The following is a 26,611-nucleotide window of genomic DNA, read 5'->3' on the forward strand; positions in this document are numbered from 1 at the left end:
GATGATATTCTGAACGGGGAGACGACGGAGCTAATGCTCAATCGTTACATGGAGAAATGGATGAGGCCATCCCGATTCCTTGAATTTGTCTGTTGACGGAGTACCATTTGTTAATCGAAACCTAAACCACGAACAAGTGTCTTAAGTGGATTAACTATACATTTTTATTTTGTGCAGATTTATGTCCCCATGCAGGACGCCTTGGGCCATTGGTTTCTGATGCTCGTGTCTTTCAAAGACCGGGCAATTTACAACCTCGATTCATCGCCGAACCAGTTCGAGACGCCTTACCGGGAAGACCGGCTCTGGAAAACGGTTACCAGACAACTTTGATTTTCGTCTTTACTTTAATTTGGCATACCATGCAACCATTTTGATTGTAGTCTTTAATTTAATTTGGCATAGCATGGAACATGACGTGCATAATAGCCTTCTGACCCATGTTTCGCGGTTCGTGCAGGCAAGGGTCTTATACAATGTGACACAGGCAGTTTACGAGAAGCACTTAATGAACTTACCAAGCAACTTCAGAGATTTCCAGATAAAGAGCCCCGTAGGGATACCAAATTATGGGCAGAGGTACGTTATCACAAAGTGAAACATGCATGTATGAGAGTGAAGCATTTTTTTTTTCCGGAATACATACTGATGGTTACTGTCTATTCGTCCGACCAACATTTAGCATGAACTCCGGGATATGGGTCATTGGGTGGCTCAACATGGGGGAGAAATTCAACCCGATCATGGACGGGATTGTAAGTATGCTCAAATAAAAACGTAGATTACGACTATTATATCATAGGGACACATTAAATCCGATCGTTTACCGTTTGCAGTTACGGGAGAACGAGATCAGGGCGACAACTGCGGTGAACCTGACCAGCACACCATTCAACAAACTCAGGGATCGTGTATTGAGCAAGGCAGAGTTATGGCGGACGAAATCAAAGAAGAACACCTGAGTCGACCGCCTGGTACTGCGTAGGATACATGGTTCAGCCAGCTATGACGCCTATGTCCCCATGGCCAAGTTAGTATTAGGTTGCTTCCTTCTCTAGTTTTTTATTTGGGTTCACTGCGAGCATGCGTGCCAATTTAAGTTCATCATACTCGCAAATTAAGACTTTGTGTGTTTACGGCCTTTCCTTTCATGTTTGGTATTTCCTGCATGGATGTCTGTTGAAGTTTCCAAGACTAATCTTCGTTAATTATATATATACATATGAATGAATGCGATGACGATTAGTTAAAATATATTTTAATTAGATTTTATTTTAACCCTCCTAACCATCGAGTAAATCTGCACCGGCGCGTAACAACAAATCTAATAAATGCCCTCAATTAATAATGTTATTTCTGTTGACAACGCAAGGGCATAGAAGGTTTTTTTATTTTATTTTATTTTTTTTTGGAAAAACGATAATGGATTTCGCCAAGCAAAAGATGCGTCGATTAAGTCTGAGGGAACTAGATTCCAAAGGGCGATCCTCAACCATAAATATACTAGCATGCCTATTCTCAACACCACTGGATAACACCGTCTTAAGCATATACACTGCCAGTCTCTCGTCCAACGTGAAGTTACAATGGAGCGTTTGTCTACCGCCTTCGAACTACCCCGCGACGTTTGGTTAGCCATAGCCATTAAAGTCGTGACGAACTCCATTGTGGACCTGTGCAGGTTCCGTATGACGTGTTGCGTTGCGCGTGATGTAGGCGACGGGGATACTGTGCTCAGGATGGTTGCCATACCACCCCCGCATGAGATGAATTGGTTGTGGATACGGGACCCTGTAGGGCGAAGATTTTTTGAGAGGTGCATTGAGATTGGTCACCCGGAGCTTCTGTTTCGGGAGGCGCTGCGGGAGCTCTACATACGACGTAACCACGCCATCGGATGGGAAATGCTGCAGAATGCAGCAAGCAATGGGGTGGACGCTGCCAAGTACGTGACAAACCCCAATTTGACGGTTTGTTTTGCATTGAATTTAGAGTATTTTGATAACCTTTTGTCACATTTAGCCTAGGAATTAGCATGATTTTGTTATCTCTCCCATATTTGTGCTTAAGTGTAAAAACATGCTCTTTAAGCCTTATTTTGATGAATTCTAGTTCTTCTTTGATTCCATAAGATGCCTTGATGTGTTTGCTAGTAACTCCAGGACTGAAATAGGCTAGGCATGGATCAAAGGAAGCAAGGAAGGAAGCATACAAGTGGAGAGAAACATAAAAAGTCAAAGAAGCAAAGTCAGCCATGCACGCGCACGCGCACAAGGCGCTCGCGCGCACATCACAGAATTAGCCAGGGACGCGCACGCGTACCGTGTGCGCACGCGTACCGTGTGCGCACGCGTCGATGATGGCACATGACCTCATTAAATGCAACACGTGCCTGGCGATTTGAGAGGGTTTCTGAACCCATTTTTGGCGCCAAATTGCTAAGGGAAAGGAATAAAAGGATGAAGGATTAAGGGGAAGGCATCATGATCATTATTATCATCACTTTTGGACCAATAATCACTTTTAGTTTAGAGTTTTAGAGAGAGAAGCTCTCTCTTCTCTCTAGAATTAGGATTAGGAATTAGGGTTAGATTAGGATCTCATAGTTCTAGGTTTAATTCAAGTCTCCTTCTACTTCTACCTTCAATTGATGATTGATACACTTTGGTTCTTCTCTCTCTCCCTATTCTCTTGTTGTAATTTCTCTTATTTTGTTTCTAGATTTTGTAATCGAGATACTCTTGTTCTCTTTATTTCCTTTTAATAATGCAATTTGAGGTAATTCATGATAATTGTGATTTTCTTGGTTGTTGTTGTTGATCCTTTGTATTCAATTGTAGTTAGAATTCATTCTTGTTGTGATTGACTATACTTTTCTTTTGTGCCTTCCAAGTGTTTGATGAAATGCTTGGTTGGATTTTAGTATAGATTTTGCTCCTCTTGGCCTAGGTAGAGTAATTAGTGACACTTGAGTTATCTAATTCCTTTGTTGATTGATAATTGGAGAAATTGCTAATTGGTTTGGAGTGCACTAAAGCTAGTCTTTCCTTGGGAGTTGGCTAGGACTTGTGGCTCAAGTCAATTCATCCACTTGACTTTCCTTTAATTAGTAAGAGTTAACTAAGTGGTAGCAATGAACAATTCTCATCACAATTGAAAAGGATAACTAGGATAGGACTTCTAGTTCTCACACCTTTCCAAGAGACTTTTATAGTTTTTAGTTTATTTTCATTGCCATTTACTTTTCATGCTTCTTATCCAAAACCCCAAAATAACTCATAACCAATAACAAGACACTTTATTGTAATTCCTAGGGAGAACGACCCGAGGTCCAATACTTCGGTTTATAAATTTTAGGGGTTTGTACTAGTGACAAACAACTTTTTGTATGAAAGGATTAGTGATTGGTTTAGAAACTATACTTGCAACGAGATTTCATTTGTGAAATTCTAAACCGTCAAAAATCCAATCGTCAGTACGCACTTTCAATGGAGTTGCTCATCCGAATGGACGACTGCGAGGCCAAAAAAGAAGGTTTGGAACTATTTTGCACGCTCGAAGCGGGTGACTTACTCCCCGCATGTTACTCGAGTTGCTTCGTGGTCCTCATAATTTCTTGGCCGGATGAAGTCCATATGCCGAAAAGGGGAGAAGAACATACGGTCTGTGACTCGACCAGATGCATGACCCGAGGCCATATGGGTCTTCTCTATGACTACCGCCGGAGGGCGGCAGAGCGGGGCTCCGTCTACGGTGTCGGAGGCGCCGACCATATTCGGTACATTCGCTGTCGCGCCGACTACGAGGTGGAACGATACGTAGACATTCCTAGGGTTTAGGATTGTCATGCATATTAGGTTTAGTATTGACGTATAATATTTTGGCTTAGTATTGACGCATAATATTAGGTTTAGTATTGACATATTGTTTAATGAATGGTTTGTTTTTTATATATCCATGATGTAAGAATTTGACAGATTTATATTATCTACCCGATTACTCGTTTATAAATCCCTACGGATAACAGGCAAACTGTTCTTTGGTTAAACCGATACTTATTATGGGATATATTGACAGGGTACTACAAAACATATAGAGAAAAAAAATAAATTGGGAATCCCCAAGCGACAAAATGGACAAAACGAAAGTCATAAAGTTAATGACCGGAAAGTTTAAAAAAAAATCAACAAAAAGAACTCTGAATACAAGGGACGTGTTTGCTAAGGAAGCCGTGTGCGAGGCGATGGGAATGAAGCGGCAGGCTCCCTAATCGATGTGAGTGTGGCTGAGTTGGTGTAGAAGCACGGTACACAACCGATGGGATTCGATCGCAAACGGCACCGGGTGACTATAAAGACGGACAGTCGGACACCGTAAACAACAGCCTTTGCGATAACTGCTTGGAGCCTTTGTGTTGTCCACTGCTTACACATAACGGCCCATTCATCAATTGTCTCATGCATTCAATACAAGAAAAGGAGATGTATCGTCCGACAGGCCCCGCCAACCTCCCCCACGATGTTTGGACCTTAATTGCCGGGAGGACCGCAGCACAGTCCGTCAGGGACTTGTGCAGTCTCAGGATGTCGTGCACCGCTGCACGCAACACAAGGGAGGAGGATATCGTTTACCGATTCGCCTCGATTCCAATTTGGGACCAACGGTGGTGGAGTTTGAGTCCCATGCACCAGGTGGGAAGAAACTTCTTAGCGCGATGCAGGCAGAGCGGGAACCTGGAAGTTATGTTTCGGTCTGCTGTGTCTGACCTTTTCCTCGGCGGGAGTCGTCTTGCGGGGATGAAAACGATGCACGTTGTCGCAGCCCAGGGCCATTCGGTAGCACAGTACACGGTGTCGATGATACTGATGCTACGCGATGACTTCGAGTCAAAGAACAAGGGCTTACAAATATTTCGTGTGCTTGAGGCGGCTGGTGCCTTAACAATCTGCAAATTGGTGTTCCGCGGCGTTATCCAGGGGACGTGGACACACCTGCGTCGCCTGCCAATGCTAAACGCAGAGAATTTAGTCTGTTCTTCGCATGCATGTCCATGTCGTGGAAACATGGGTGCTATTTACCGCCATCAACGCTATGGTAGAGGGTGGGACGTAAACGACGGTAATGGAGGTGCTGCTCATATTCCGTGCGTGCATTGTCGGGCAGATTATGAGTTGATCCTGTTTGTCCACCTCTTTGACTAATAGGATAGGATTGTGTTCTCAATATTTTTTTGGTTATCCTATCTAATATATGTATTATGTAGTATGTAATGATTTTTGCCGCTGGATGACTCGTTTTATTTATGTGTTTTCTGTTTCGTATACAAAATTTTATTTATGGAAAATACAATTGTTTCCGTTACTGACCTCCCATTCGGTGACTCCCCATTGGCTAGCCAAGTAATCATTTTTTTAATAAACTCACCGCCAGTCCCGTCTGCCACGTTATTCATAGCAGTCTATAGCCCTTCAGCCCGTCGTGTCTAATCTAACGTCAAATTACGAAGATTTGCATTTATTGCAAATTCTGCGCAAGCGATGCAGCACACGATTCCCCAGGGTTTTTCTTCCCTTTCCTTATCGAGAAAACCACCAGGGGCATTATTATCTTCACTTTTCAAGGAATAGCAGACGTACATTAATTAACCACATTAAAATGTATTAATTTATTTATTCGTAACTTAAATTTTGATTTTGATTAATGTATATCAATGCACAAGTCCGTCACAAGTCATAACCATTCGTCAGTTCCTATTATACTTACCTTTATCTCTAACCTCTCTGCCGGGAGAAAAAATCATTGCTTGAAGGGCTTTCGTCGTCTAGCAGACCTCCCCGTCTTCATCCGAGAAAATGTTGCAGGAATCCCTCAACGACCACGCCATTAGTCCCGGCGACCTCGAGGAACCTCCGACCGCAGATCTGATCGACACCCTCCAACGGAGGATGAGGTTTTTAAGTGATAATCTTCAAAGTACACAAGACCAAGCAAGGACGGCGAGGATGGAGGCAATCACGGCGAAAGTCAGGGATCGTGTAAGGAAGCATGAACTGGATGAATGCCGCCGGTTAGAAAAGAAGTTGCGCACGGAGGTGGAACAACATCAAACCACCATTCGCGAACTCGAAGACAAAGCAAACGCGTTGAAAATGGAAGTTTCCGATCTTCGTCAAAGGGAACAGCAACAGATGGCACCGTGGCGTGAAATGGAAGGCAGGCTCGAGGCTGTGGAGATCAAGCTAGGGTTATTGGTCCGCCAATTGTATGGTCAAGCTCCGGCAACGGCACACGGCTCAAACTATCAGGAAACCGCCGGGCAGAATGGAGACGATGTCGGGGATATATGACCTACGGAATCTATTTGCAAATATTTATTTGCTTTGTTTCTTTAGCTGTTCTTTTGATGTTCTGTAACCCCTACGCGAAACTTGGTTTTCTTAATCACATCTAATTTCCGCAGCATTTGTGGTTACCCTTTTTTTTTCTATTTTCGGGTGAAGCTAATTAGTAATTCGTGAACAACAATGCGACGTAATTATGTTAATTTATTGGATCAAAATACCATTTTTTCAACCAGGAAATAGATTCTTAACAATTTGCCAGTTGCTAGTAATTGTTTTGGCGGATTGCATAACGCTAACCCCACAACAATTCATTCGGGGGCAGATTGACAAGCGTTGATAAACAACCACGTTCACTAAAATCTAAACATCCCTAGGAAAACCCTGACCTCGTAATCCGCCAGGCAGTGCACACACGAGACATGGGACACATCATTCACACAAGCCATGTTGCCGCGGGTAGTGCAAGTGGTGGACCGACAAGCCACGGCATCTCCCGGATCCGATGGCCTCTCGTTAACCCAGCGCTCCCAGAAAATGTCCGCGAAGAACTACCTACAGCTTTCGACGTCTCTGAAAGTACGGACAGACTCTAACATTTCAACACCCCTTTGCATTTCTTTTTCTTTCCCGTGATCACACAGTAGCAACATGGCATACAGGTAACCTGCTTCGACGCAGCCCTCCGTCCAGGCCCTAGAAAGCAGTTCCATCCCAATGCCACGGCCGGCAATCCAGAAATACTCCGTCAACCCCTGTCGGAGTATAGCATCCGCATTTCCTGCCTCAACGCAGCGATCGATGAACCTCCTCTCCGGCCGGTCAAGGTAAAATAAAAAGGACACTAACGGTATAACACGCATCGTCACGTGTTGGTACACAGCTTCGGAACTCGCTGCATCCAGAAAAACTTTGCAGCTCGCCTGCATGTTGAACAGATCATGAATCGAATTCGATGCAACCTTAGTGGCAATCTTCACCCATATATCGCGAGTAAGAAGATTCAGCGGACATTCATGCTCGACGCGCACGTTCCCTTCCTTTCTGTTTGTCTTGGAAGATCCAGCCATTTGCAAGGGCTCGACAGAGGCAGGAGGGTGGTTGTTGAAGGATAATCGGAAATTATTAACTTATCGCGATAATACCAATTTCCAAAACGTTAATATATATGTATATAAAAGTTAATTTATCTATAAATATATATGTATATAATATATTATACCTATTTTATATACTGACAATAATTAATTATTACGACTCAGCGCGTCAGTCGTTTCGTTGGCCAACGTTATGGATAATACCGGATAATTAATACATTTAATATATGTACTTATACCCATATTTATATATACGTATAAGAAGAAGTGTCTTTCTTGGGCTGCCAAACGGCGGTGGGCAGTCTCGTTTTCATGTTTGCCTCGATATTTGGAAATGGGAAATGGGAAACGTGAAAGACATTTTTGTTGTTTGCAATTTTAATGAAGCTCATCGATAATGGTTAAATATCGAGAAGCATCAGATGAAACAATTAAAAAACCGTGAAAGATCACCTTCGAATTAAAGGAAAAATTTTTTATTTCCATTTATTTGGATTCAATGTAACATGTTGATTGACAGAACAAATCTTTTTTCTTTCTATCTAAGTGGGACGCAGTACACCTACCTCTACCCCTGACTCTGGTATCCCTACACACCTGCTTCTGGATTACTTCGGCTTGAAGTACACGCTTAATCCTGAACGTGGGGTCCGCGTGACAGTACACCTCTACTTTTCCACTTCTGAGCATCCAGGCGAGGGAAAACCCCTAAACCAATTTACACCATCAACCTTTACCAAGTCAAACTAACTAAGATCTTCACGGGACCTCCAGCCATTTTGCAATCAACTTGGGCCAGGGATTATGGAAAATAACAAAACGACACATGGCAACTAAAGAAACGTTCTGTGCTATTATTATATCTTTAGAATTTTTTAAAAAATGGTTCAGTGCGTGGTACGTTTCTTTACCGATTGTTATAGAAAAGACAAGATAATTAATAAGCAGGGGAGGAACGAAATACTCATTTTACAACGCAAGAATTTAATGTTCACTATTCGAAATTCGTGTTATATTTATGTCAGCTTTAGTTGCCCACCTTAATTACTCGCTGAATAAATGTTATGTTTTCTTTCTTTTTTTATCCATCGAAGTAATTTAATTTAATGTTTTATTTTACTGAAAATAAAGCCCCATTATTGACATGTGGACACATTAGTTACGGGAAAAAAGATACCAAACAACTTTTTTCCTACATCATAATATAATATATAAATATAAATATACGTGGCTGTTATTGACAAACCCTAACCGTACTAAGTACCAACCATTCTTCACTTCTTCCATGTCGTAACTCCTCCTCTCAACTCTCTGTCCACCCTTCTCCGTTATTACTGCCATATGTCGTCCTCTTCCCCCAAGAAAATGTCGGAGGAACCCGTCACCGACCACGCCATTAGTCCAGACGACCTAGCGGATCTCTCGATCGACGCACTTATCGACATCATCCGCGTAGATGAAAAGTTCGCAGATTATGACCTCGTTGAAGCCGCACTGGTCAGGAGGGAGGAGAGGTTGAAGGCTGCACTCGTAACGACCGGCGCAGAACTGAGGCAGGCGAAGGTGGAGATGATGGCCGCCAAGTTCATTTTCGAGGCAAAGAAGGATGAACTGGATGAAGAGGTACAACAAAGGCAACGGCTTAAAAGGGATTTGAAAATAGAGCAGCGAAAAAATGATTTGCTCCTTCACCAGTTGGATGTCATAGAAAAGGAATTAAAGGCAGAAGTTGCCAAGCGCCGTGAACGGGAACAGGTGGAGGCTCTACCGTGGCGGGACCTGGAACGCAGGATCAACGTTTTGGAGGAAAAACATAACTTTTTGCTCCGTCGGGGTCGTCATCCAGCCGGTAAAAATGAAGACGGGGCCGGAGTAATTTGACCTGCTGCACATGCAAGATATCTGAATGTCATGTTCTCCGTCGAGGCCTGTATGATCCTTTTATTTCCTATGTTTGTTCTGTCGCCCATTTGATCTTCTGCAGTGGAACTTAAACCCTGATAATATAATTATGCATACTTTAATCTCTGTGTCCTTTTTTTATATCCTAGGAAACACTTCTTTTAAAATAGATTGCTTGGACGAACAAAAAATACGAAGCCATTTATCGAAACAAAATTCAAATTAGTTCTCTGTCGTGTTGTATAAAAAACCCTAAACATACATTTAGTGCAATTACATAGTAAAAAACTCTTTAAAACATTGAAGCAAATTTTGTTCATTAAAGGACTGTTATATTATGCGAATACAAACACGTGGTTCAAGTTGAGCATACCCGCATGATCATTGTTCAACCTCTGTACAGATTTTATACACCATCGTCAATTATCATCATTGCTCATAAAAAATTTATCCCGTACCCATTTTTTACATGACTCCTTTCGGTCACGGTGTCACTCCCTATTGCCTATCCAAGTTACCAGTTTTGCATAAATTCACTGTCGCCGTCTAAATACCTAGCCCCAGAAAAAAACCTTCCAATGGTGTAAAAGGTTGATTGACTAAACAGTCTTTTGTCCATTCAAACGTCAATTCAATTGTGCAAGGTCCAGATCATATCCCAGTCAAGAAGAAAGAATTATTCAGACTAAGTTATGGCCAAGATATGCATTAATTACGTCGTCTGTGTACTCCACATGATAATTGATCGAAAAGACTGTACTTTAGCATAAAAAAAATTTACAAAAATAAAATAAAATACACCATCAGTACGCATAGCAATTAGCATGATCGGCATCTCCATCGTGGGGTTTACAAAACTACTTAAACGCAATAAGTCCCCAAGCACTTCCGCACCTCGTACTCGGCCAGGCATTGCACACACGCCACACTGGACAAATCGCTCTCATCACCAATGGTCCCACGGGTACGGAAACTACCAGAACGGCATGACACGGGCTCTTTTGGGTCCGCCGGGGGTATATCGGACCACGGGCCGGCGAACATCTGCGTAAAGACCTCCCTGCACCTTTTGACTGCACCGGACTCACGAACCACGCAAAAAAATTCGAATCCACGGCGGATCTCATCATCTGTTTTGTCACCAAGCGACAGAAGCAGCATTGCAGAGATGTAGCAGGCCTCCACATCACCCAACTCTGCTGCCTCGGTCAGGGTCCGTATGCCACCTCTGCGATGGCCACACCAGAATAAATGAGACATCCTAACGCGGAGCATAGCGGCCGGATTCCGCGCTCTGGCGCATCGACGCAGAAAGGTCATTGCAGGCGTCCCAGAGTAGTCCAGGAAGCAAGCGATCGGCAACACCGACACCAAGGCATGCCTGTACACGGCATCGGAATTGCATGCAGATGCAAATAACCTGCAAGTCGCCTGCATGTTGAACAGATCCTCAATCGAATTCGATGCAACCATCAGGGCTATAATCGACCATATTTCGAGCGGAAGAAGATTCGCCAGACACTCGTGCTGAATGAATACGTCCAGTTTCGTTTTATCCTTTTGGGAACTTCCGGCCATTTGGAGGGACTTCATGGATGGATTATTGGAGATTACAAAAGGAGGATGGATGAATTTGTAGATGCCCTTGAGGCATTTTGCTTTTAATATACTGCCGTTGGGGTATAGCGGGAGGGGGGTTGCCCGTGGTTCAGTACCGCATACGTTTCCCTATATGTTTTCGTTTACCGATGCGTTCATATAGTATAATAATTATATTGATTAAAGAAGCATTTATCGTAATTAACTGGATTTCCATTTCCTAGGTGGGGCTAATATTCTCAAGAATGAAGGAATTTAAAGGAGCCTTAATATTGGTGAATAAGACAAATGTTATTTAGTTGTTCTTTGCTGGTGCAAGTACACCACTATTCGCCTAGTTGCTTTATTTGTTGACTCTTCCATTTCTTAGCCTCCAGGTGAGAGAAAAACCCATAAACTGTATATTCTACCATCAACCCTAACCACCTCTCCCTCTTAAGGGTGTACCAGATCTCCTCTAACAGTCTCATGGCAATGCGCACAGAAGGTATCTGGTACGTCGTCTTTAGAGGGAGGATACCCGGAATATACCCCGACAGCGAGACGGCAGCGGCTCAGGTGGATGGATTTCCACGGAACCTGCTTCTTCGTTACCGGTGTTACCAAGAGGCTGTGAACGCCTGGAACGACTACTTCCAGGTGAATGCATCGCCTGTTACGGAGATGGGCAGCGAGCTCCCGCCGTCGTCAGGGTTCACTCGACTCGTTCGCGGCGGACGGCACGATTCGACGGTGACGACGACTCCGCCTATTCCGGGTCTGGGCAGCGAGCTCCCGCCACCGTATGAGTGCAATCGATTCGTCGTTCAAGGTGAACGGCATGATACGACGGTGAGAAATAGTCCCGCGGTAGAACCAGGTGCATCGGGTAAGCGAAAAATGTGTTCTTGCGACACCCCACGTGTAGTCACCTGCGTCGGTATCAATACGTTGCTAACAAAGTTACATTACTTGCAGCCAGCCAATCGATTGAGGACATACAATGGGCTGTTGCGTCGATCGAGTACCGTATATCCCAGATGGAGAGAGAGAGACAGGAACTCAGGACTCAACTGGCAGAAATCATACGGCAGCTGGCCAACGTTTTGCTGGACAGGTGAAGTCCCGGGTCTTAGGGGTCAGTGCAACAACGGGATGGAGACACCGTAAACCGACCCCTCCCCTCCCCGGCAATGTATGTTTAGGACTAGTATTGTACTGTTTAGGCACAACGCTAATATTGAACTGTTCTGGTGTGTTTGTTTTTTTTTTATATTCCGCTTGTCCTATTAGCTAATGAAGTTATGAAATAGTGCTTCTATCGAAGGTTATGCGTGTGACCGTTTAAATGTTTAAACACGGTGATATGCATCGGTTCGAATATGTCACTTATCTGATCCACGAAAGCGGGGATTTACAAGGCCACCTAACTCAAACACCCGAATCATTAACAATGAAATACATTCAACTTTAGTTACAACGAAACTTCATCTGAAAGTAAACAGACTAAAGAAATGTAACACCTCGAACTCGGCAAGGCAGTGGACGCACAACACACTCGAGGAATTGTTGGCGGCTCCCATGGTCCCGCGGGTCGGGCAAACGCTTGACCGGCAGACGACGGGCTTCCCTGGATACGACGGGTGCACCCCAATCAGCGGATTTGCGAACAACTGCCCGAAGAAGTCTCTGCACAATTCGATTTTTCCAGCAGCCAGTACGTTGGCATACATTTCAACCGCCCTGCCAGCGTCTGCCTCGTCCCCAACTCCTGGCGTCAATAGCAGCATCGCACACATGTAGCGGGCTTGGACGTCACCCGCATCGGCGGCCTCAAGCAGGGTGCCGACCCCAGCGACGTGTCGGCCCATCCAGTAGAATTCTCTCATCCCTACATGGAATATAGCGGCCGGATTTCCAGTACGCGCGCTTCTATAAAAGAACCCATCCTCAGGATGGTCCTTGTCGTCATAACCGAACGCGACGGGTAGCTCCGCCATGGAGGCCACCTTGTACACCGCAGATGAGCGGGCTGCGTCCAAAAACACCTTGCAGGTCGCCTGCATGTTAAACAGATCCTGGATCGAGGCCGACGCAACCCTTGCTGCAATTCTCTCCCATATTTCGATCGAGGCCACGCAACCCTTGCTGCAATTCTCTCCCATATTTCGCGAGGCAGAAGAGTCAGCGGACAGACGCGTGGGGGCACCCCTTTCCCTTTCCCTTTCCCTTTCCTTCTCCCATATCCGGCCTTCTTTCCCATTCTGCCTTTCTCGGAAGTTGCACCAGATCTCATCCTATTTGATTTAAATTTATTGAATAGGTGGTGGAAGGGGAAGGTTACAGGAGGACCGTCGTTAGTATGGATCACCAGACACGATGAAGGAAAGCTGGGTAGTGAACTTATATACTGCAAAATGGCTCACCAGATAAGTCAGGTACCGTGCCACGTACGCCTTCATTTACGCCCACTGTAACTGATACTTCGTTTTTGGGTTTCGCACGGGAATCGAAGTCATCGTAAACGTAATTTTAAAACCTGAACACTGAAAAATAATTTTAAATTTAAATTTAAAACTACATTAAATTTGTTATCTCTTCTTTTACCTTAAATATAAATCATTTATTTTCCCAAAAAAAGGAAGTATTACTCATTTTCTAAAAAAAAAAAGGTATTCGAAGCAGATTCCCAATTTACACTATATATGTATACGTGCCCTTTAATGACAAACCCTATCTCTCCTATCGCTTCTTTCCCAGTTCTTCTCTGCCGTAACTCCTTCTCTAACCTCTCCGTCTATCCTTATCCCCCTCCTTATTTCTGCCACCATCCACTGCTCTCTCCTCTGTGTACTATCAAAAAAACGTCGAAGGAGACCGTCACCGACCACGCCGTTAGTCCCGTCGACCTCACAGAACACCCAATCTCCACTTTGATCGACATCGTCCGTACATATGAGAAGTCCGCGGATTGTGACCTCGTTGAGGCCGAACTTGTCAGGAGGGAGGAAATTTGGGAGGCTAGGCTTCGAAAAATCTCAAATGAACTCTTCGAGGCCGGGTCCGAGAGGGTGAACTTAATGGTCAAGTTGAAGAAAAAGGAGGATCAACTGGAGGAAGAGGAGAAGGCACGCCGTCGGGAGGAGAAGTTGTTGCGCAGGGAGCAGCAACATTGTGAAGCGACCGTTCGCCGAATGTATGACAAAGCAAACGAGATGATGGCGGAAAGCTCAAAATGGCGTGACCTGGCTCAAAGGGTCGTCGATGTTTTGGAGGCCAAGGAGAAATCTTTGGCCCCCAGGCAGGCATTCAACCGGTGCAGATTGAACACAGTGACGGAGGTATTTGACCCGGTGCACATGGGTGATATCTTTATGTTGTTTTGGTTTTTTGCCGAGGCCAGAAGCCCTGAATGATCTATCTAGTTTGTTTGTTTGGTCGTCCTTTTGATCTTATGAAATGCTAGTTAAAAGTCTGTAGCGATTATTATATCTACTTTCATCGGTTCGTTCTCTACTTATCGTGAATTGTTTGGAGTTACTGATAACTCAGCCCCTCTGCCTATAAATCATCCAAATAAAACAAGTCGTTTGAGCGGTTTAAACAAAATTAGGGAATCGTATTGCGCCGTTAGCATTTAACGTTTCCAAATCATGATCCCAGAACATTTTTGGCAACTATTTACGGGTGCGTTATGTCCTTGCAAATCAGTTTTACAACACCGGAATAAACATTCGGATTTTTTTTCATTTACCGTATCATACAGACAATTAATATCATACAGAAAATTAATATTGCTGTTAAACGGTTCAACAACTTATTATACATGCGATAACTATCTTGGTGTTCCTCTTCCTTGCGCAGCCGTGTGAGGATTTTTTTTTTCGTGCAGTGAAAAGGAACATACTAAACGCCAGGGGATGATTTACGCTTTGATGGGCCAGGCCAACGCAATAACCTGAGCCCACTAACAACTACGTACTCATATCCTCCTTTATGCCCACAATGTACGGTTCCATGAGTTTTTTTGTGCGTAACGATTGGTTATGGCCTTTTAATGGAGACGGATCCAGGACAAAATTGTTTTAAAATCCAAAGTCTCGCTTAACACAAGCACAAAAAAAAAAAAAAATTCCCATCTGACCCATGAGGCACGAAACTTTTTGGCTTGTAGAAGAAGACTTCATGGAAGGGTGATGGCACACAATCCTAAGGGGTGGAACTCTGACTAAATTAATTAATTAGATTGGATTCACCCTTCATATCTGCTCGATTCACACGCTGCCTACTCTGTTGGTGTTCTCCTAACTCAGAATATTCCCCTCTTCTCTGTTGGTGCCTGGACGAGAAAATGGCCGAAGAACACGCGAAAGGTGACGTCGTTAGGGTTATCAAAGCGGCAGGAGAGCCGTCACGACCGATGGTAGGTTAAAGCTTGCTCTTCTGTTCTTTCCATTATTTCTGAATCTCCTCTCTGCATTTTGTTCTATCTCTTACGTTGTGTCTTGATATGCCCATATCTGCAGCGTCTACCATTACCCAGTGGTCTCCTCCCCAAGGGTAGCAACCATATCTACATCACGGTCGCCGACGGGTCAGACCGTACTTACAAGATTGCATGCAGCCCCAAGGGGTTGAAAGAGATCACTCTCGGGAGGGGATGGCAAAGGTTTTATCATGACTACAAGCTACAACCCTTTAACATTCTGCTGTTCAAGCACAAGGGCAGAGACGACTTCAGCGTTCGCATATTTCAGGCACCGGGTGTGGAGAGGACGTATGCTGCGTCTGGTGATGACTCCGGCGACCTCACACCCCCAGGTCCCAACGAACCGTCCACGCGCTCCTCAAAAGCCCCGCCGTCGAACGGGGTGCATCAATGTTCCCAGGAGCGCAGCTGCAGCTGAGGTGGAGCAGACATTTCAGTCCGAGCACCCTTACTTCATTATGCACATCACAGAAAGGCTGTTGCATGTCCACTTCCTGGTAATGGTTTTCCCTCTCCACTATATATACACCTTTTACGTTGGCAGTATTTGGGGTCCACATTATCTGTTTTGTTCCCCTGCTGTTCCCTCTATTGAAAGTAATGTGGCGGCCTAGCTGGTCCACAGTAAGTGTTGTTGTTTTCCTGGTCCTTATTTTGTTGGCCTCTGTGCCGTCGTTAGTGGTCCACGTCTTCTGTGTTGTGCTATTGCTTAATTTTTAATGGTTGGCTATCTGGTAGAGCAGTGGTTGACTTGAAATTAATTACACAAATTTGTTGGTAATGCCTCGTATGCTGTTTTTCAATATCCAATGTTTTGTGAAACAAGCACCCAATTGCATGCTAACTGTTCATAATGCCATCATCAATAGTTTCCTTTTCATTTTCTTGGCTTCATGCACGTTGCATTCATGTTACACATGCCTTTAACTTTAAGTACATCTCCTTCTCGTTTTTTGGTTTGCCCAGCCAAATGTGCCACACTTTGGAGACGACGTCAGCGATGATGTCATGGTCACTCTGAGAGCGGGGGAGATTTCCGTCCGGGCGGACTACGCCAAATACAGGGGCAATAGAAGCCGCAATTGTGGCACCATCGGCGGAGGGTGGGCTGATTTCTTGCGCAAGTGCAACATAACTGTGGAGAAGCTGGCTGTCTTTGAGATCTCTAGGACCAACCCGGACGTGGAGCTGTTGGTCCAATTTGTTGATTTTGAATGAATCCAATTGGGTTGATGAACTAGCTAACCATGTTATTTTGGATTGCCTTTTCTGATTTGGCAACAACTATTTTTGTGCTCTAATTGTTGATGTGTTGCAACTGCTAGACTTAAATCTTTTTGTACATGATACAATCTTATGACCGGTGTAACTAAGAAGTTTTCAAAATATCAGTGTTCCTTAGATTACTTTACAATTCCAATTCACACAGCACCATGGATGCTCTCTACACTAATTTGCAATTTCAATTCATACAGTTAAACAAATTTGTTGACAAAGTCTTACCTCATCCTCCTCAGACGAGTCCTCCCTTGTGCCAGTTTCACCTTCGCCCTCACCACCAAAGTATGATGCACCCTCTTGTGTGTTCATTCTGCTGTTGGGATTTAAGTGGTAGGAAACTCGATTATGCCCTGTCTGGCGACAAAGACCGCACCTCTTCACCCCCTTCACCGTTTCCTTTCTTTGCCTCTTTCGACACCGCACCAACTCGTGCAGTGAAAAGGACCATACTAGACCATTTATCTAGTTTTAACAACACTTTTAATAGCCCAACACTTGAGCCCAGCATTGGTTTCAGAAAAAATGTGCATCTCAGGAAAAAAAATTAGTCCAGAGGCCCATCACGATTGACCCAAGTTCAACCAACTGTGTTCTAACCTAACCCGCCCGACCCGTAACACCATCGGCCTCTCCTTCGTCATCCTCTCGCCTACCATCCCCGTGCCGCTTCGATCCTTCCTTGTTGGACGTCTCCGGCAAAGCCATGGATCTATCCGAAACATCACTCATTGTTATCCGACGGTGATCGAATCCAGCTCCGCGAGGACACTATGCAAATCTTCATCCTCCGAACCAATGAGTCGCGACAGAGGCTGCACTTCGGAGAGCAGGCAGCTCTGCAGTGTGACTCCGCGGGAGAAAGCTTCCTGCAACTCCATTACTCCATTGACGGGTCAGTGACGGATACGTATCCATCGCAGCTTATCTTGTATGCGTCAAACGACGTCCACGGCGCTTTTCCTTCCCTCCCAGCCCTCCTCTATCATGTCTGATTTAGCGTTAAACAGAATCACTAACAGCCATTAATTTATTTCTTAAAACATGATAAACTAATTCTACATAAACCCAAATAATTTTTTATTGTAACAAAAATAACCAGCTACAAAGTGAAATTTGCAAACTAACCCCTCTGACACACCTAAACCACTAACCAATCATAGGAGGAAAGAGAAAGAGTAATCTCTACCATTGGATTAAAAAAGCAGAGAGATCCGACGGCCAACCTCAAATGGTGCACCGATCAGCCAAACATAAACATCATGTGCACTGGTGTGCCAAAGAATTTCGACACACCAAATCCATCCCCGACTAACATGTAAGAAAGGTAAAAAGTTGTAAAATATTGAGGACACATGCATGTTCATGTTCATTGTTGTTCAATACTGATGAAAAAGGTCAAATGCGACGGTGCAGTCGGAGCTCTTGAATATTTTCTTTTGAAGTTCTGAAACTCTTTTATATTTGGTCACTGAAATGATAATTTTGTACTAATTTTATATATTCCTGCCTTTTATTAGATGTCTTGATTAACTATACTCCAACTTATAAAATTAAAAAAAAAAGGAAAGAAGAATAAAGATAATAGAATAGATAGATAATAAAGATATTTTCTTAAATTAGTATAATTATGTATTATTCATTAAATATTAATTGTAATATTGTAATATAATTATAATAAAGATATTTTTCTAAAATAAATTTATTTAGAGAAATATAAATTGGTTATTAATAATAATTATGTATTATTATTTAAATGCTAATTATAGTATAATTATAATAAAGATATTTTTATAAAATAAATTTAGAAGAGAAAATAGTGCATTCATTTTGGCGAGAAAATGAATTAATGAGGAATCGACACCTCACTTCCATTAGTCGGGAGAAAATCTAATTTTAGTTAATTAGATAGATAGATAGATAGATAGATAATATAATGTTTAATAAGAGTAAATTACATAAAGACAGATAAAAATGTGTGGAGCCCACATAACTATAGCATCTCTATTATTCAAACCCTGATCCTTTTGGGCTTATTTAGTGTCAATCCGGTAGCTTCTTTGCTGCTACGAAAAAGGAAAAGACTTATATCAATACTATAATGTGTTCATTTTTCTCCAATAAGGCAAAATGTTATGTTTAATAGCAATAGTATAGTACATTGGAACTATTTAATGCAAAATATGATTTCATTTCATCATTATATAGCATAACAATATCTCAGAATTATCTTATTATAAAAGTTAATTACTTCTAAAAATTAATTTCTTTTATTATCTTAATGATCATATAAAATTACCCTAGCACTCCTACGGATTAAAATTAATTGAGTTTTATTAACTATTTTCCTAAATTAGCACTCCTACGGATCATATAAAATGTGGAGCCTACTATTTTTTCCGAATTTTAATTGAAACTCACCTTTACTAGCTACTTGGCCTGTTTGTGTTTGGTATTGATCAAGGACCTTTACAAAATAATCTTATGCCTAAGGTTTTTTTAGCATTATTTTGTCCTTTTTTTTTTCGAACATGAATTCTGAATCTAATGTTTTGTTCAAGCAAAAACACTGACACGTCAATATCAAATCTGAAAGCAAGGAGAATTTATACATGAAACAGAACAAGAATTTTGTTTTCGGATAGTAAATTAAACAACCCCATAGTCTATGGCATACATGATTAAACTTTTAAAGAAAGAAATTCTTTTTTGGAAATTGACCTGTGAACTCCTTTGTAAATACGTTCAACTAACTACTTTGGTACAGTGAAATTAATGATAAAATAATTATATCTGATCCGTCCGTTGGCTATAATTCGGCTCAGGTAAAACTAAAATTATAAATTAGAATCAATCTGGTTAAAACTAAATATACATGTGCAGGAGTACGTGGAGAGTACGTATTTTGCTCTCCTAACGAACTTATCCTATACAATCAAATAACTATGTGCCAACCCAGATGGCACAGGAATCTCTCCGCAAATCTCTCTAAACAAGCTCGCTAAAGAGCAGTTATCACATAGTAATCGTACCACAACAATTCTATAAATACATCCACCCCAATCTTAGGTACACAACACTATTCATTCTGAGTCATTTGATATTCATCTTTTACTCTTACTAACTTGAGCGTTGGAGTCTCTTTGCAGGTCCCAACCTCCTCCGGTGTTCCTTGACGGCTGAAGTATAGTTCGGTGTTTGTGCTGTTAGGACAGAAAGCTCATACACACAGAAGAAGGAGTTGTACCTCGGTTCAGATTACTAGACAGGAACAATATCCAACAACAAACAAACATTCATAATTAAATAATTAATTGTTCCATGTTTCCACTAAGGAAACTTCCTGTCGTGTAATACTATAACATTCACTTTATATACCGAGCATCAGCAAAAGTGTTACCTAGATTATTTTTTTATTTTTTATTTGTATTTTTTTATATAGTGGGAGTACATAAGGAGTACATAATATATAAGGGGTAATAACTCAACAAATATTTTTTAAGGGATTTTTCATTCTTTTCGAAATGAGAACAACTTATTCTTTTTCCTCTCTTAATCCCTTCTGTCCATCAACATGTGGAAAGCAATCAAGCTGTGAATCTAGTTGCTAATTTTGCCATTTTCTTTCTTTTCCTAATTTTTCTTTCAAAATTTTCTTTTTCCTTTTCTTACCTCTTCCTTCAAACTCACCCAATAGAGTTTGATGAGAGGCTATTTCACAAGATTCTTTCTTGTTGAACATAGCTGTTCCGATCAACGAGTTGGAAGAAAGAAGATCTGGATCCCCATTATTCTGTGATTCATTGATTTCTCAACAATGGCTGACAACCAGAGCAACGCAGTACAGATGGATGTAAACGCACTAGCCAATCTCCTCCATCAACTCACTACTCTTCAGTCTCAAATTTTGAAGAACAACACAAGTCCAATTCAAGATCAATCAAGCCCTTATTTTATCCATTCGGGAGAAAATCCAGGTACACTGATTATTTCAATCGTGTTAACACCTAACAATTATGGTAGTTGGAGTCATGCTATGATTAGAGCACTGATTTCGAAGAATAAATTGAAATTTATTGATGGTACCATAAGAAAACCTGAGAATAATAATGTTGAATCTGAGGCATGGGAAAGATGCAATAATTTGATTGTTTCTTGGATCAATCTTTCATTAAGTCCTGGAATTCGTGATAGTATTATATGGAACAATGTTGCTGTTGATTTGTGGGAGGAACTTAAGCATAGGTACTACCAAGGGGACAGGTTCAGAATTGCAGAACTCCAGGAGGAACTTTTTGCCATCAAGCAAGGTGATCTGACCATCACTGATTATTACACAAGGCTCAAACAGATCTGGGAGGAGCTCAACAATTTCAGATCCATTCCAAACTGTGTCAGATGTGCAGAGTCATACTCTTGCGGATTATCAAAAATAAGAGGATACAGAGATGAAGATCAAGTAGTCAGACTTTTGAGAGGGTTGAACGAACAATACTCTACCGTCAGATCACAAATCATGCTCATGTCACCTCTACCAGACCTAAACACAGTATTTTCTATGCTAACACAGTAAGAGAGACAGTTGACCAACATGGACAACAATAAAATTTTGTTCAATTCCACTCAAAATACAACTGCATCACAAGTGCTCAATTCCTCATCTAATAGAGGCAGAGGAAGAGGGCGAAGGAGATCAAGTCAAGGTGGTAGAGGTCGTGGAGCTAAGATAGTATGCTCTTATTGCAACAAGCTTGGCCACACAGAAGATGTGTGCTATAAGAAACATGGGTACTCCTCCCATTTCCAGCAGCGGCAGCAACATCCCACCACAATCAATCAAATGATCACTGAGGAGCATGCTAATGTACACAATGATAAACACCCCCAACTCAATTGCCTCCAAGAGAACACTGGAATGTCAAGCTCTAAATTCACTCCAGAACAAAAATTTGCCTTGTTGGAGCTTATCAAAGGTAAAAGTGTGCAGCAACAACCTCATAATGCAAACCAGGTTAATTCTATTCAGACCTCCACTCCAGGTAAAATCATTGTATTACAATTTAATACAAGAATTATGAGTATTATAACTCCAAAATCTACACTATGGGTCATTGACTCTGGTGCGACAGATCATGTGACTTTTGACTTAAAAGATTTTGCAAGTTTTCAAAATATTGCTCCAATAAATGTGATATTTCCAAATGAAACCAAAACTGTGAGCACCATTGTTGACACAATCATATTTTCTAAAAAAAAATTTTTCAAAAATGTTTTGTACATTCCCTCTTTTGATTTCAAATTGATTTATGCGTCAAAATTAACCTCAAATTTACATTGTCAAATGTTAATCAATGATAAGTGTTGTGAGATACAGGATCAATCCACATCGAAGACGATTGGCATTGCTAAGTGTGGAGATGAGCTATATACAATGAGTAGAGAAACAGAATGCTTTCACCTTCAACCCCCTTCAATAAAGCAAGCTTCATTGGCAGCAGATTCTACCACTACTCATAACATAGCATCTTCACAAACTGAGCATAACAAGATTTGGCATCTTAGATTAGGAAATATACCTATGCATAGACTGATTTTAATGAAAAAAGATTATCTTTTTATAGATTGCACTGCTTCAACATTTCCTTGTGACTCATGTCATTTTGCAAAACAAAAGAAGCTATCTTTTGATCTTAGCACAACTGAAATAAAGAATTATTTTGATTTAGTTCATATGGATATCTGGGGTCCTATTTCTGTCCCTTTCAATGAAGGACATAGATATTTTTTTACTGTGGTGGATGGCAAGAGTATATTTACTTGGACTTTTTTATGAAAACAAAATCTGAGGCATCACAATTGGTTATTAACTTTGTAAATTTTGTCAAAGTACAATTTGAAAAATAAGTTAAGTGTATAAGAACTGACAATGGACCAGAATTCATTCTAAAGTCCTATTTTGCATCAACTGGCATTCTACACCAAACTTCTTGTGTAGAAACACCAGAGCAAAATGGAATTGTAGAGAGAAAACACCAGCACATTTTAGGTGTTGCTCGAGCACTGTTATTTCAATCAGGAATTTCACTTTGTTTTTGGCAATACGCATTTGTTCACGCTATTCACCTAATTAATAGGCTGCCCAGTATTAAATTAGATAATGTCAGTCCTTATAAGGTTTTGTATGGTACATTACCCAATCTTTCAGATTTAAGAGTATTTGGTTCTCTTGCATATGCCTCCACGTTAACAAATTCAAGAACAAAGTTAGACCCAAGATCCAGAAAAGCAGCATTTTTCGGTTTTAAATTTGGAACAAAGGGTTTTCGACTTATTGATTTGAAGTCAAAAGAAATTTTCATATCTAGAAATGTAACTTTCTATGAAACTCATTTTCCATTTTCACATTCCATAAGCACTGAAACTACGACACCCACTCTTCTTCCACAATGCATTGACATTTTTCAATATGATACACCATCCATACATCATTTACCATCACCTACACATACCACACTCACAGATTCAACTGCAGATCTCTCAAGCTCAATGCATTTACCTATTTTCTCACATACCATTGCACCCACTAGCACCCCACACACCAACACTGCACCTGCATCACAAAACTACATCATCCCGCATGACTGCATCACTAAAAAATCTGAAAAGGTCAAGAGATCGCCTGCTTATTTGAAGGACTACCATTGTATGATAACCCACACAACGCATCCTAGCAACTTTGCCAACTCTAGCACTTTATATCCTATCTCACAATATTTGTCATATGATAAACTAAACCCAGAATATAAGTCTCTTTTCTCTAGCTATCACCTCAAATCCAGAACCTAGCACCTATGAGGAAGCGGCTGCACATGAATGCTGGAGAAAGGCAATACAAGCTGAATTAGCAGCTCTGGATCAGAATAGAACTTGGTGTCTCACTGAACTCCCAAAAGGCAAGAAAGCTGTGGGTTACAAATGGATTTTTCGGGTAAAATTCAATCCCGATGGCACCATAAAAAGGCACAAAGCCAGGCTAGTTGCAAAAGGATTCACTCAAGTGCAAGGAGTGGATTATGGTGATACATTTAGTCTAGTTGTCAAAATGACTACTCTACGAGTAATATTGGCATTGGCAGCGGCAAAGAAATGACATTTGAAACAGTTGGACGTCAACACTGGCTTCCTTCATGGAGATTTGGACAAGGAAGTTTACATGCAGATACCGCCCGGTTTGGATGTGTCACAACCAGGTTTGGTCTGCAAATTACAAAAGTCTCTATATGGACTTAAGCAAGTCAGCAGGCAATGGAATATTAAGCTCACTCAGACTCTTGTTGATGTTGGTTATAAGCAGTTTTTTTTATGATCACTCCCTCTTCATCAAGAAATCTTCTGAAGGCTTTACTGCCATCCTAGTATATGTGGATGATTTGGTTTTAACCGGTGATAACATTGGTGAAATCAATTCCATCAAGCAGATTTTAGATTACAAGTTTAAAATAAAAGACCTTGGTGATCTCAAGTACTTCTTGGAAATGGAAGTCGCACGCTCCAACTCGGGAATTCACATTTATCAACGGAAGTATGCCATGGACCTTCTCAAGGATTTTAGTTATCTGGATTACAAGCCTCTCTCCACTCCATTTGATTATAGTCAGAAACTCTCGAAAGAGTCGGGTACCATTTTAACAGACAACACTACTTACAGACAACTCATCGGCCGACTCCTTTACCTCACAAATACTAGACCCGATATCTCCTATGCTGTGGGGCGTTTGAGTCAGTTTTTGGACTGTGCAACCACCTCTCACCTGCAGGCTGCTTTCCGTGTGCTTCGATACTTAAAAGGTAGACCTGCAACTGGTTTATTCTTCTCCTCTACTTCTGATATGCATCTCACTGGATTTGCCGATGCTGACTGGGCTACCTGTGCCGATACTCGTCGCTCTATTTCTGGTTATTGCTTCATGCTTGGAAGCTCTCTTGTCAGTTAGAAGAGTAAGAAACAAACCACTGTTGCCAAGTCCTCTGCAGAAGCTGAATACAGATCTCTTGCAGCTGCCACTTGTGAAGCTTGCTGGTTGTCTTTCTTAATGGATTTTCTTGGTTTGCCGCTTCAAAAATCTATCACCCTATTCTGTGACAACCAGTCAACTATTCATATTGCCAATAATCCCATCTTCCATGAAAGAACCAAACACATTGAAGTAGACTGTCACATTGTTCGTGAAAAACATCTATCTGGTCTCATTCATCTTATGCCAGTTCGGTCCCAAGACCAACTTGCTGATTTTCTTACCAAAGCTCTACCACCGGGTCCCTTCTCTACTAATGTTTCCAAGCTAGGATTGTTAGATTTATACAATTCTAGCTTGTGGGAGGGTGTTACCTAAATTATTTTTTTATTTGTATTTTTTTTATATAGTGGGAGTACATAAGGAGTACATAGTATATAAGGGGTAATAACTCAACAAATATTTTTTAAAGAATTTTTCATTCTTTTCAAAATGAGAACAACTTATTCTTTTCCCTCTCTTAATCCCTTTTGGCCATCAACATCACAGCTTGAATAGCTTAGGGCATGAAATTTTCTTCAAAAAGAATTTAAGCATGGTCAAATTCAAAGAACCATCATCATTAGCTATATACAATGCTGGAATATTGACTGGATTTAACGTGAACATTAGAGTTTCTAATAATGCCGTCAAGAAACCCAGTTTGAATAAGCTGCTAATATGTGTATATAAAATATATTAACTTGACCAGCAGTTCTTGTTCCATATATTATATGATTGTATATATTACCTATTTATGTCTCTCTTTGACGCATACATTGTGACATATATTATACATGGTACGTACGCACATTTTATTTGATCTTGCATTGAAAGATATTATCTGTTGTATTGACTTGTATTTTATCATCTTTAATTTAAATTTTGACGTAACTTCTACATTAATATTATAGCCCTTATTTTTTTACTTTTAAATTGGATTAGATATCCAATTATCCGTACATAACTTAGTTTAAAGAGTCTCTCATGCTATTTTATATGTCCAAATACCCAATGTCCCATGCAGAAAGGTAAATACGTCGAATGCATTTAATTGAGAATATGTAAATTGAGACTGAAATAGAGAAAAAAAATTATCTGCCAGATAATATAAAATAAGCTTAAAATAGTTCACTACAAGGGAACCGGGTGTTACCTGCGGTAAAATACCAGCCCTTTTTCCAGAGCGTTGCTGTTCGAGTGAGCTGTTGCAGTTCTTCATGCGTTTTGATGGTCTGCCTCCAATAGATCCAAAATGGTTGCCCCAAATGACCGGCCGTTGTCCCCAACCGCCCCAAATTGGCTTATTTGTGGCGAATCCTGCTGCGAAATTTGGAGCCGCTCCAAATTAATTGAACCGAGGCGGTAATCGGCCCTCACTGCAGCAAATAACTATGGGAGAAACGGGTTTTGCCTCACTAATGAAATACCCAGACCACTTTAATTTTGCGCCATAACCTTCAAGTATTTGGCGCGAGAACCCTTCCTCAGAGCCAAGGTATAGCAATCATTGGTCTCCTTCCCCGCCGTCCTTACCCTTCCCTCTGTCAGATCCAACTGAGTCCGCTTCATCGTTCTGTGTAGGTCAACAGGCTCCTCCCTCAGCCGTGTAGCTCCCGTGCACGAAGGTGAAGTAGAAGAGGTCGTCCGAGTTTTCTCCTTCTGCCGTGCATGTGTGTGACATCGTCGGCATCATCCCAATCCATCCGTCCCTATGTCATCCTTGGCAGCCTTCTCCCCTTTGGCGGTGCTTCGCGTTCTCGATTGCAATAGACTTCCCTCTCAGTGGTATGTTCCTCTCCCTCATCCCAATTTAAGTTTTAGGGCTCTTCAGAAAACTATTCTTGCATCAATTTAATCTTTATGCTTTCT

At 41.6% G+C, this 26,611-nt stretch overlaps 5 protein-coding genes across 5 annotated transcripts; 3 read left to right on the plus strand and 2 right to left on the minus strand.

Annotated features, from left to right (window-relative positions):
- Positions 1,587 to 3,839, plus strand: LOC107626785. The gene is made up of 2 exons (XM_016329684.1): positions 1,587 to 1,970; positions 3,477 to 3,839. The coding sequence occupies exons 1-2, from the start codon at positions 1,587 to 1,589 to the stop codon at positions 3,837 to 3,839; spliced, it is 747 nt and encodes a 248-aa protein (XP_016185170.1).
- LOC107626786 lies at positions 4,482 to 5,201 on the plus strand. Its single transcript, XM_016329686.1, has one exon. It carries the CDS (start codon positions 4,482 to 4,484, stop codon positions 5,199 to 5,201), a length of 720 nt encoding a protein of 239 aa, XP_016185172.1.
- Positions 10,202 to 10,933, minus strand: LOC107626787 (putative F-box protein At1g67623). The gene has a single exon (XM_016329687.1). It carries the CDS (start codon positions 10,931 to 10,933, stop codon positions 10,202 to 10,204), a length of 732 nt encoding a protein of 243 aa, XP_016185173.1.
- On the minus strand, positions 12,406 to 13,083 carry LOC107626788. Its single transcript, XM_016329688.1, has one exon. It carries the CDS (start codon positions 13,081 to 13,083, stop codon positions 12,406 to 12,408), a length of 678 nt encoding a protein of 225 aa, XP_016185174.1.
- LOC107626789 (uncharacterized mitochondrial protein AtMg00810-like) lies at positions 23,832 to 24,679 on the plus strand. The gene is made up of 2 exons (XM_016329689.1): positions 23,832 to 23,935; positions 24,040 to 24,679. Exons 1-2 carry the CDS (start codon positions 23,832 to 23,834, stop codon positions 24,677 to 24,679), a joined length of 744 nt encoding a protein of 247 aa, XP_016185175.1.

The sequence above is a fragment of the Arachis ipaensis genome, chromosome B02 (assembly GCF_000816755.2).
Source record: "Arachis ipaensis cultivar K30076 chromosome B02, Araip1.1, whole genome shotgun sequence".
NCBI classification, from domain to species: Eukaryota; Viridiplantae; Streptophyta; class Magnoliopsida; order Fabales; family Fabaceae; genus Arachis; species Arachis ipaensis.

Coding starts and splice junctions, on each gene's coding strand:
- LOC107626785 (XM_016329684.1), top strand. CDS start 1,587: ATGGAGCGTTTGTCTACCGCCTTCGAACTACCCCGCGACGTTTGGTTA. Junction 1,971..3,476: donor TGACAAACCCCAATTTGACG/GTTTGTTTTGCA, acceptor TCCAATCGTCAG/TACGCACTTTCAATGGAGTT.
- LOC107626786 (XM_016329686.1), top strand. CDS start 4,482: ATGTATCGTCCGACAGGCCCCGCCAACCTCCCCCACGATGTTTGGACC.
- LOC107626787 (XM_016329687.1), bottom strand. CDS start 10,933: ATGAAGTCCCTCCAAATGGCCGGAAGTTCCCAAAAGGATAAAACGAAA.
- LOC107626788 (XM_016329688.1), bottom strand. CDS start 13,083: ATGGGAGAGAATTGCAGCAAGGGTTGCGTGGCCTCGATCGAAATATGG.
- LOC107626789 (XM_016329689.1), top strand. CDS start 23,832: ATGACATTTGAAACAGTTGGACGTCAACACTGGCTTCCTTCATGGAGA. Junction 23,936..24,039: donor TTTGGATGTGTCACAACCAG/GTTTGGTCTGCA, acceptor GGTTATAAGCAG/TTTTTTTTATGATCACTCCC.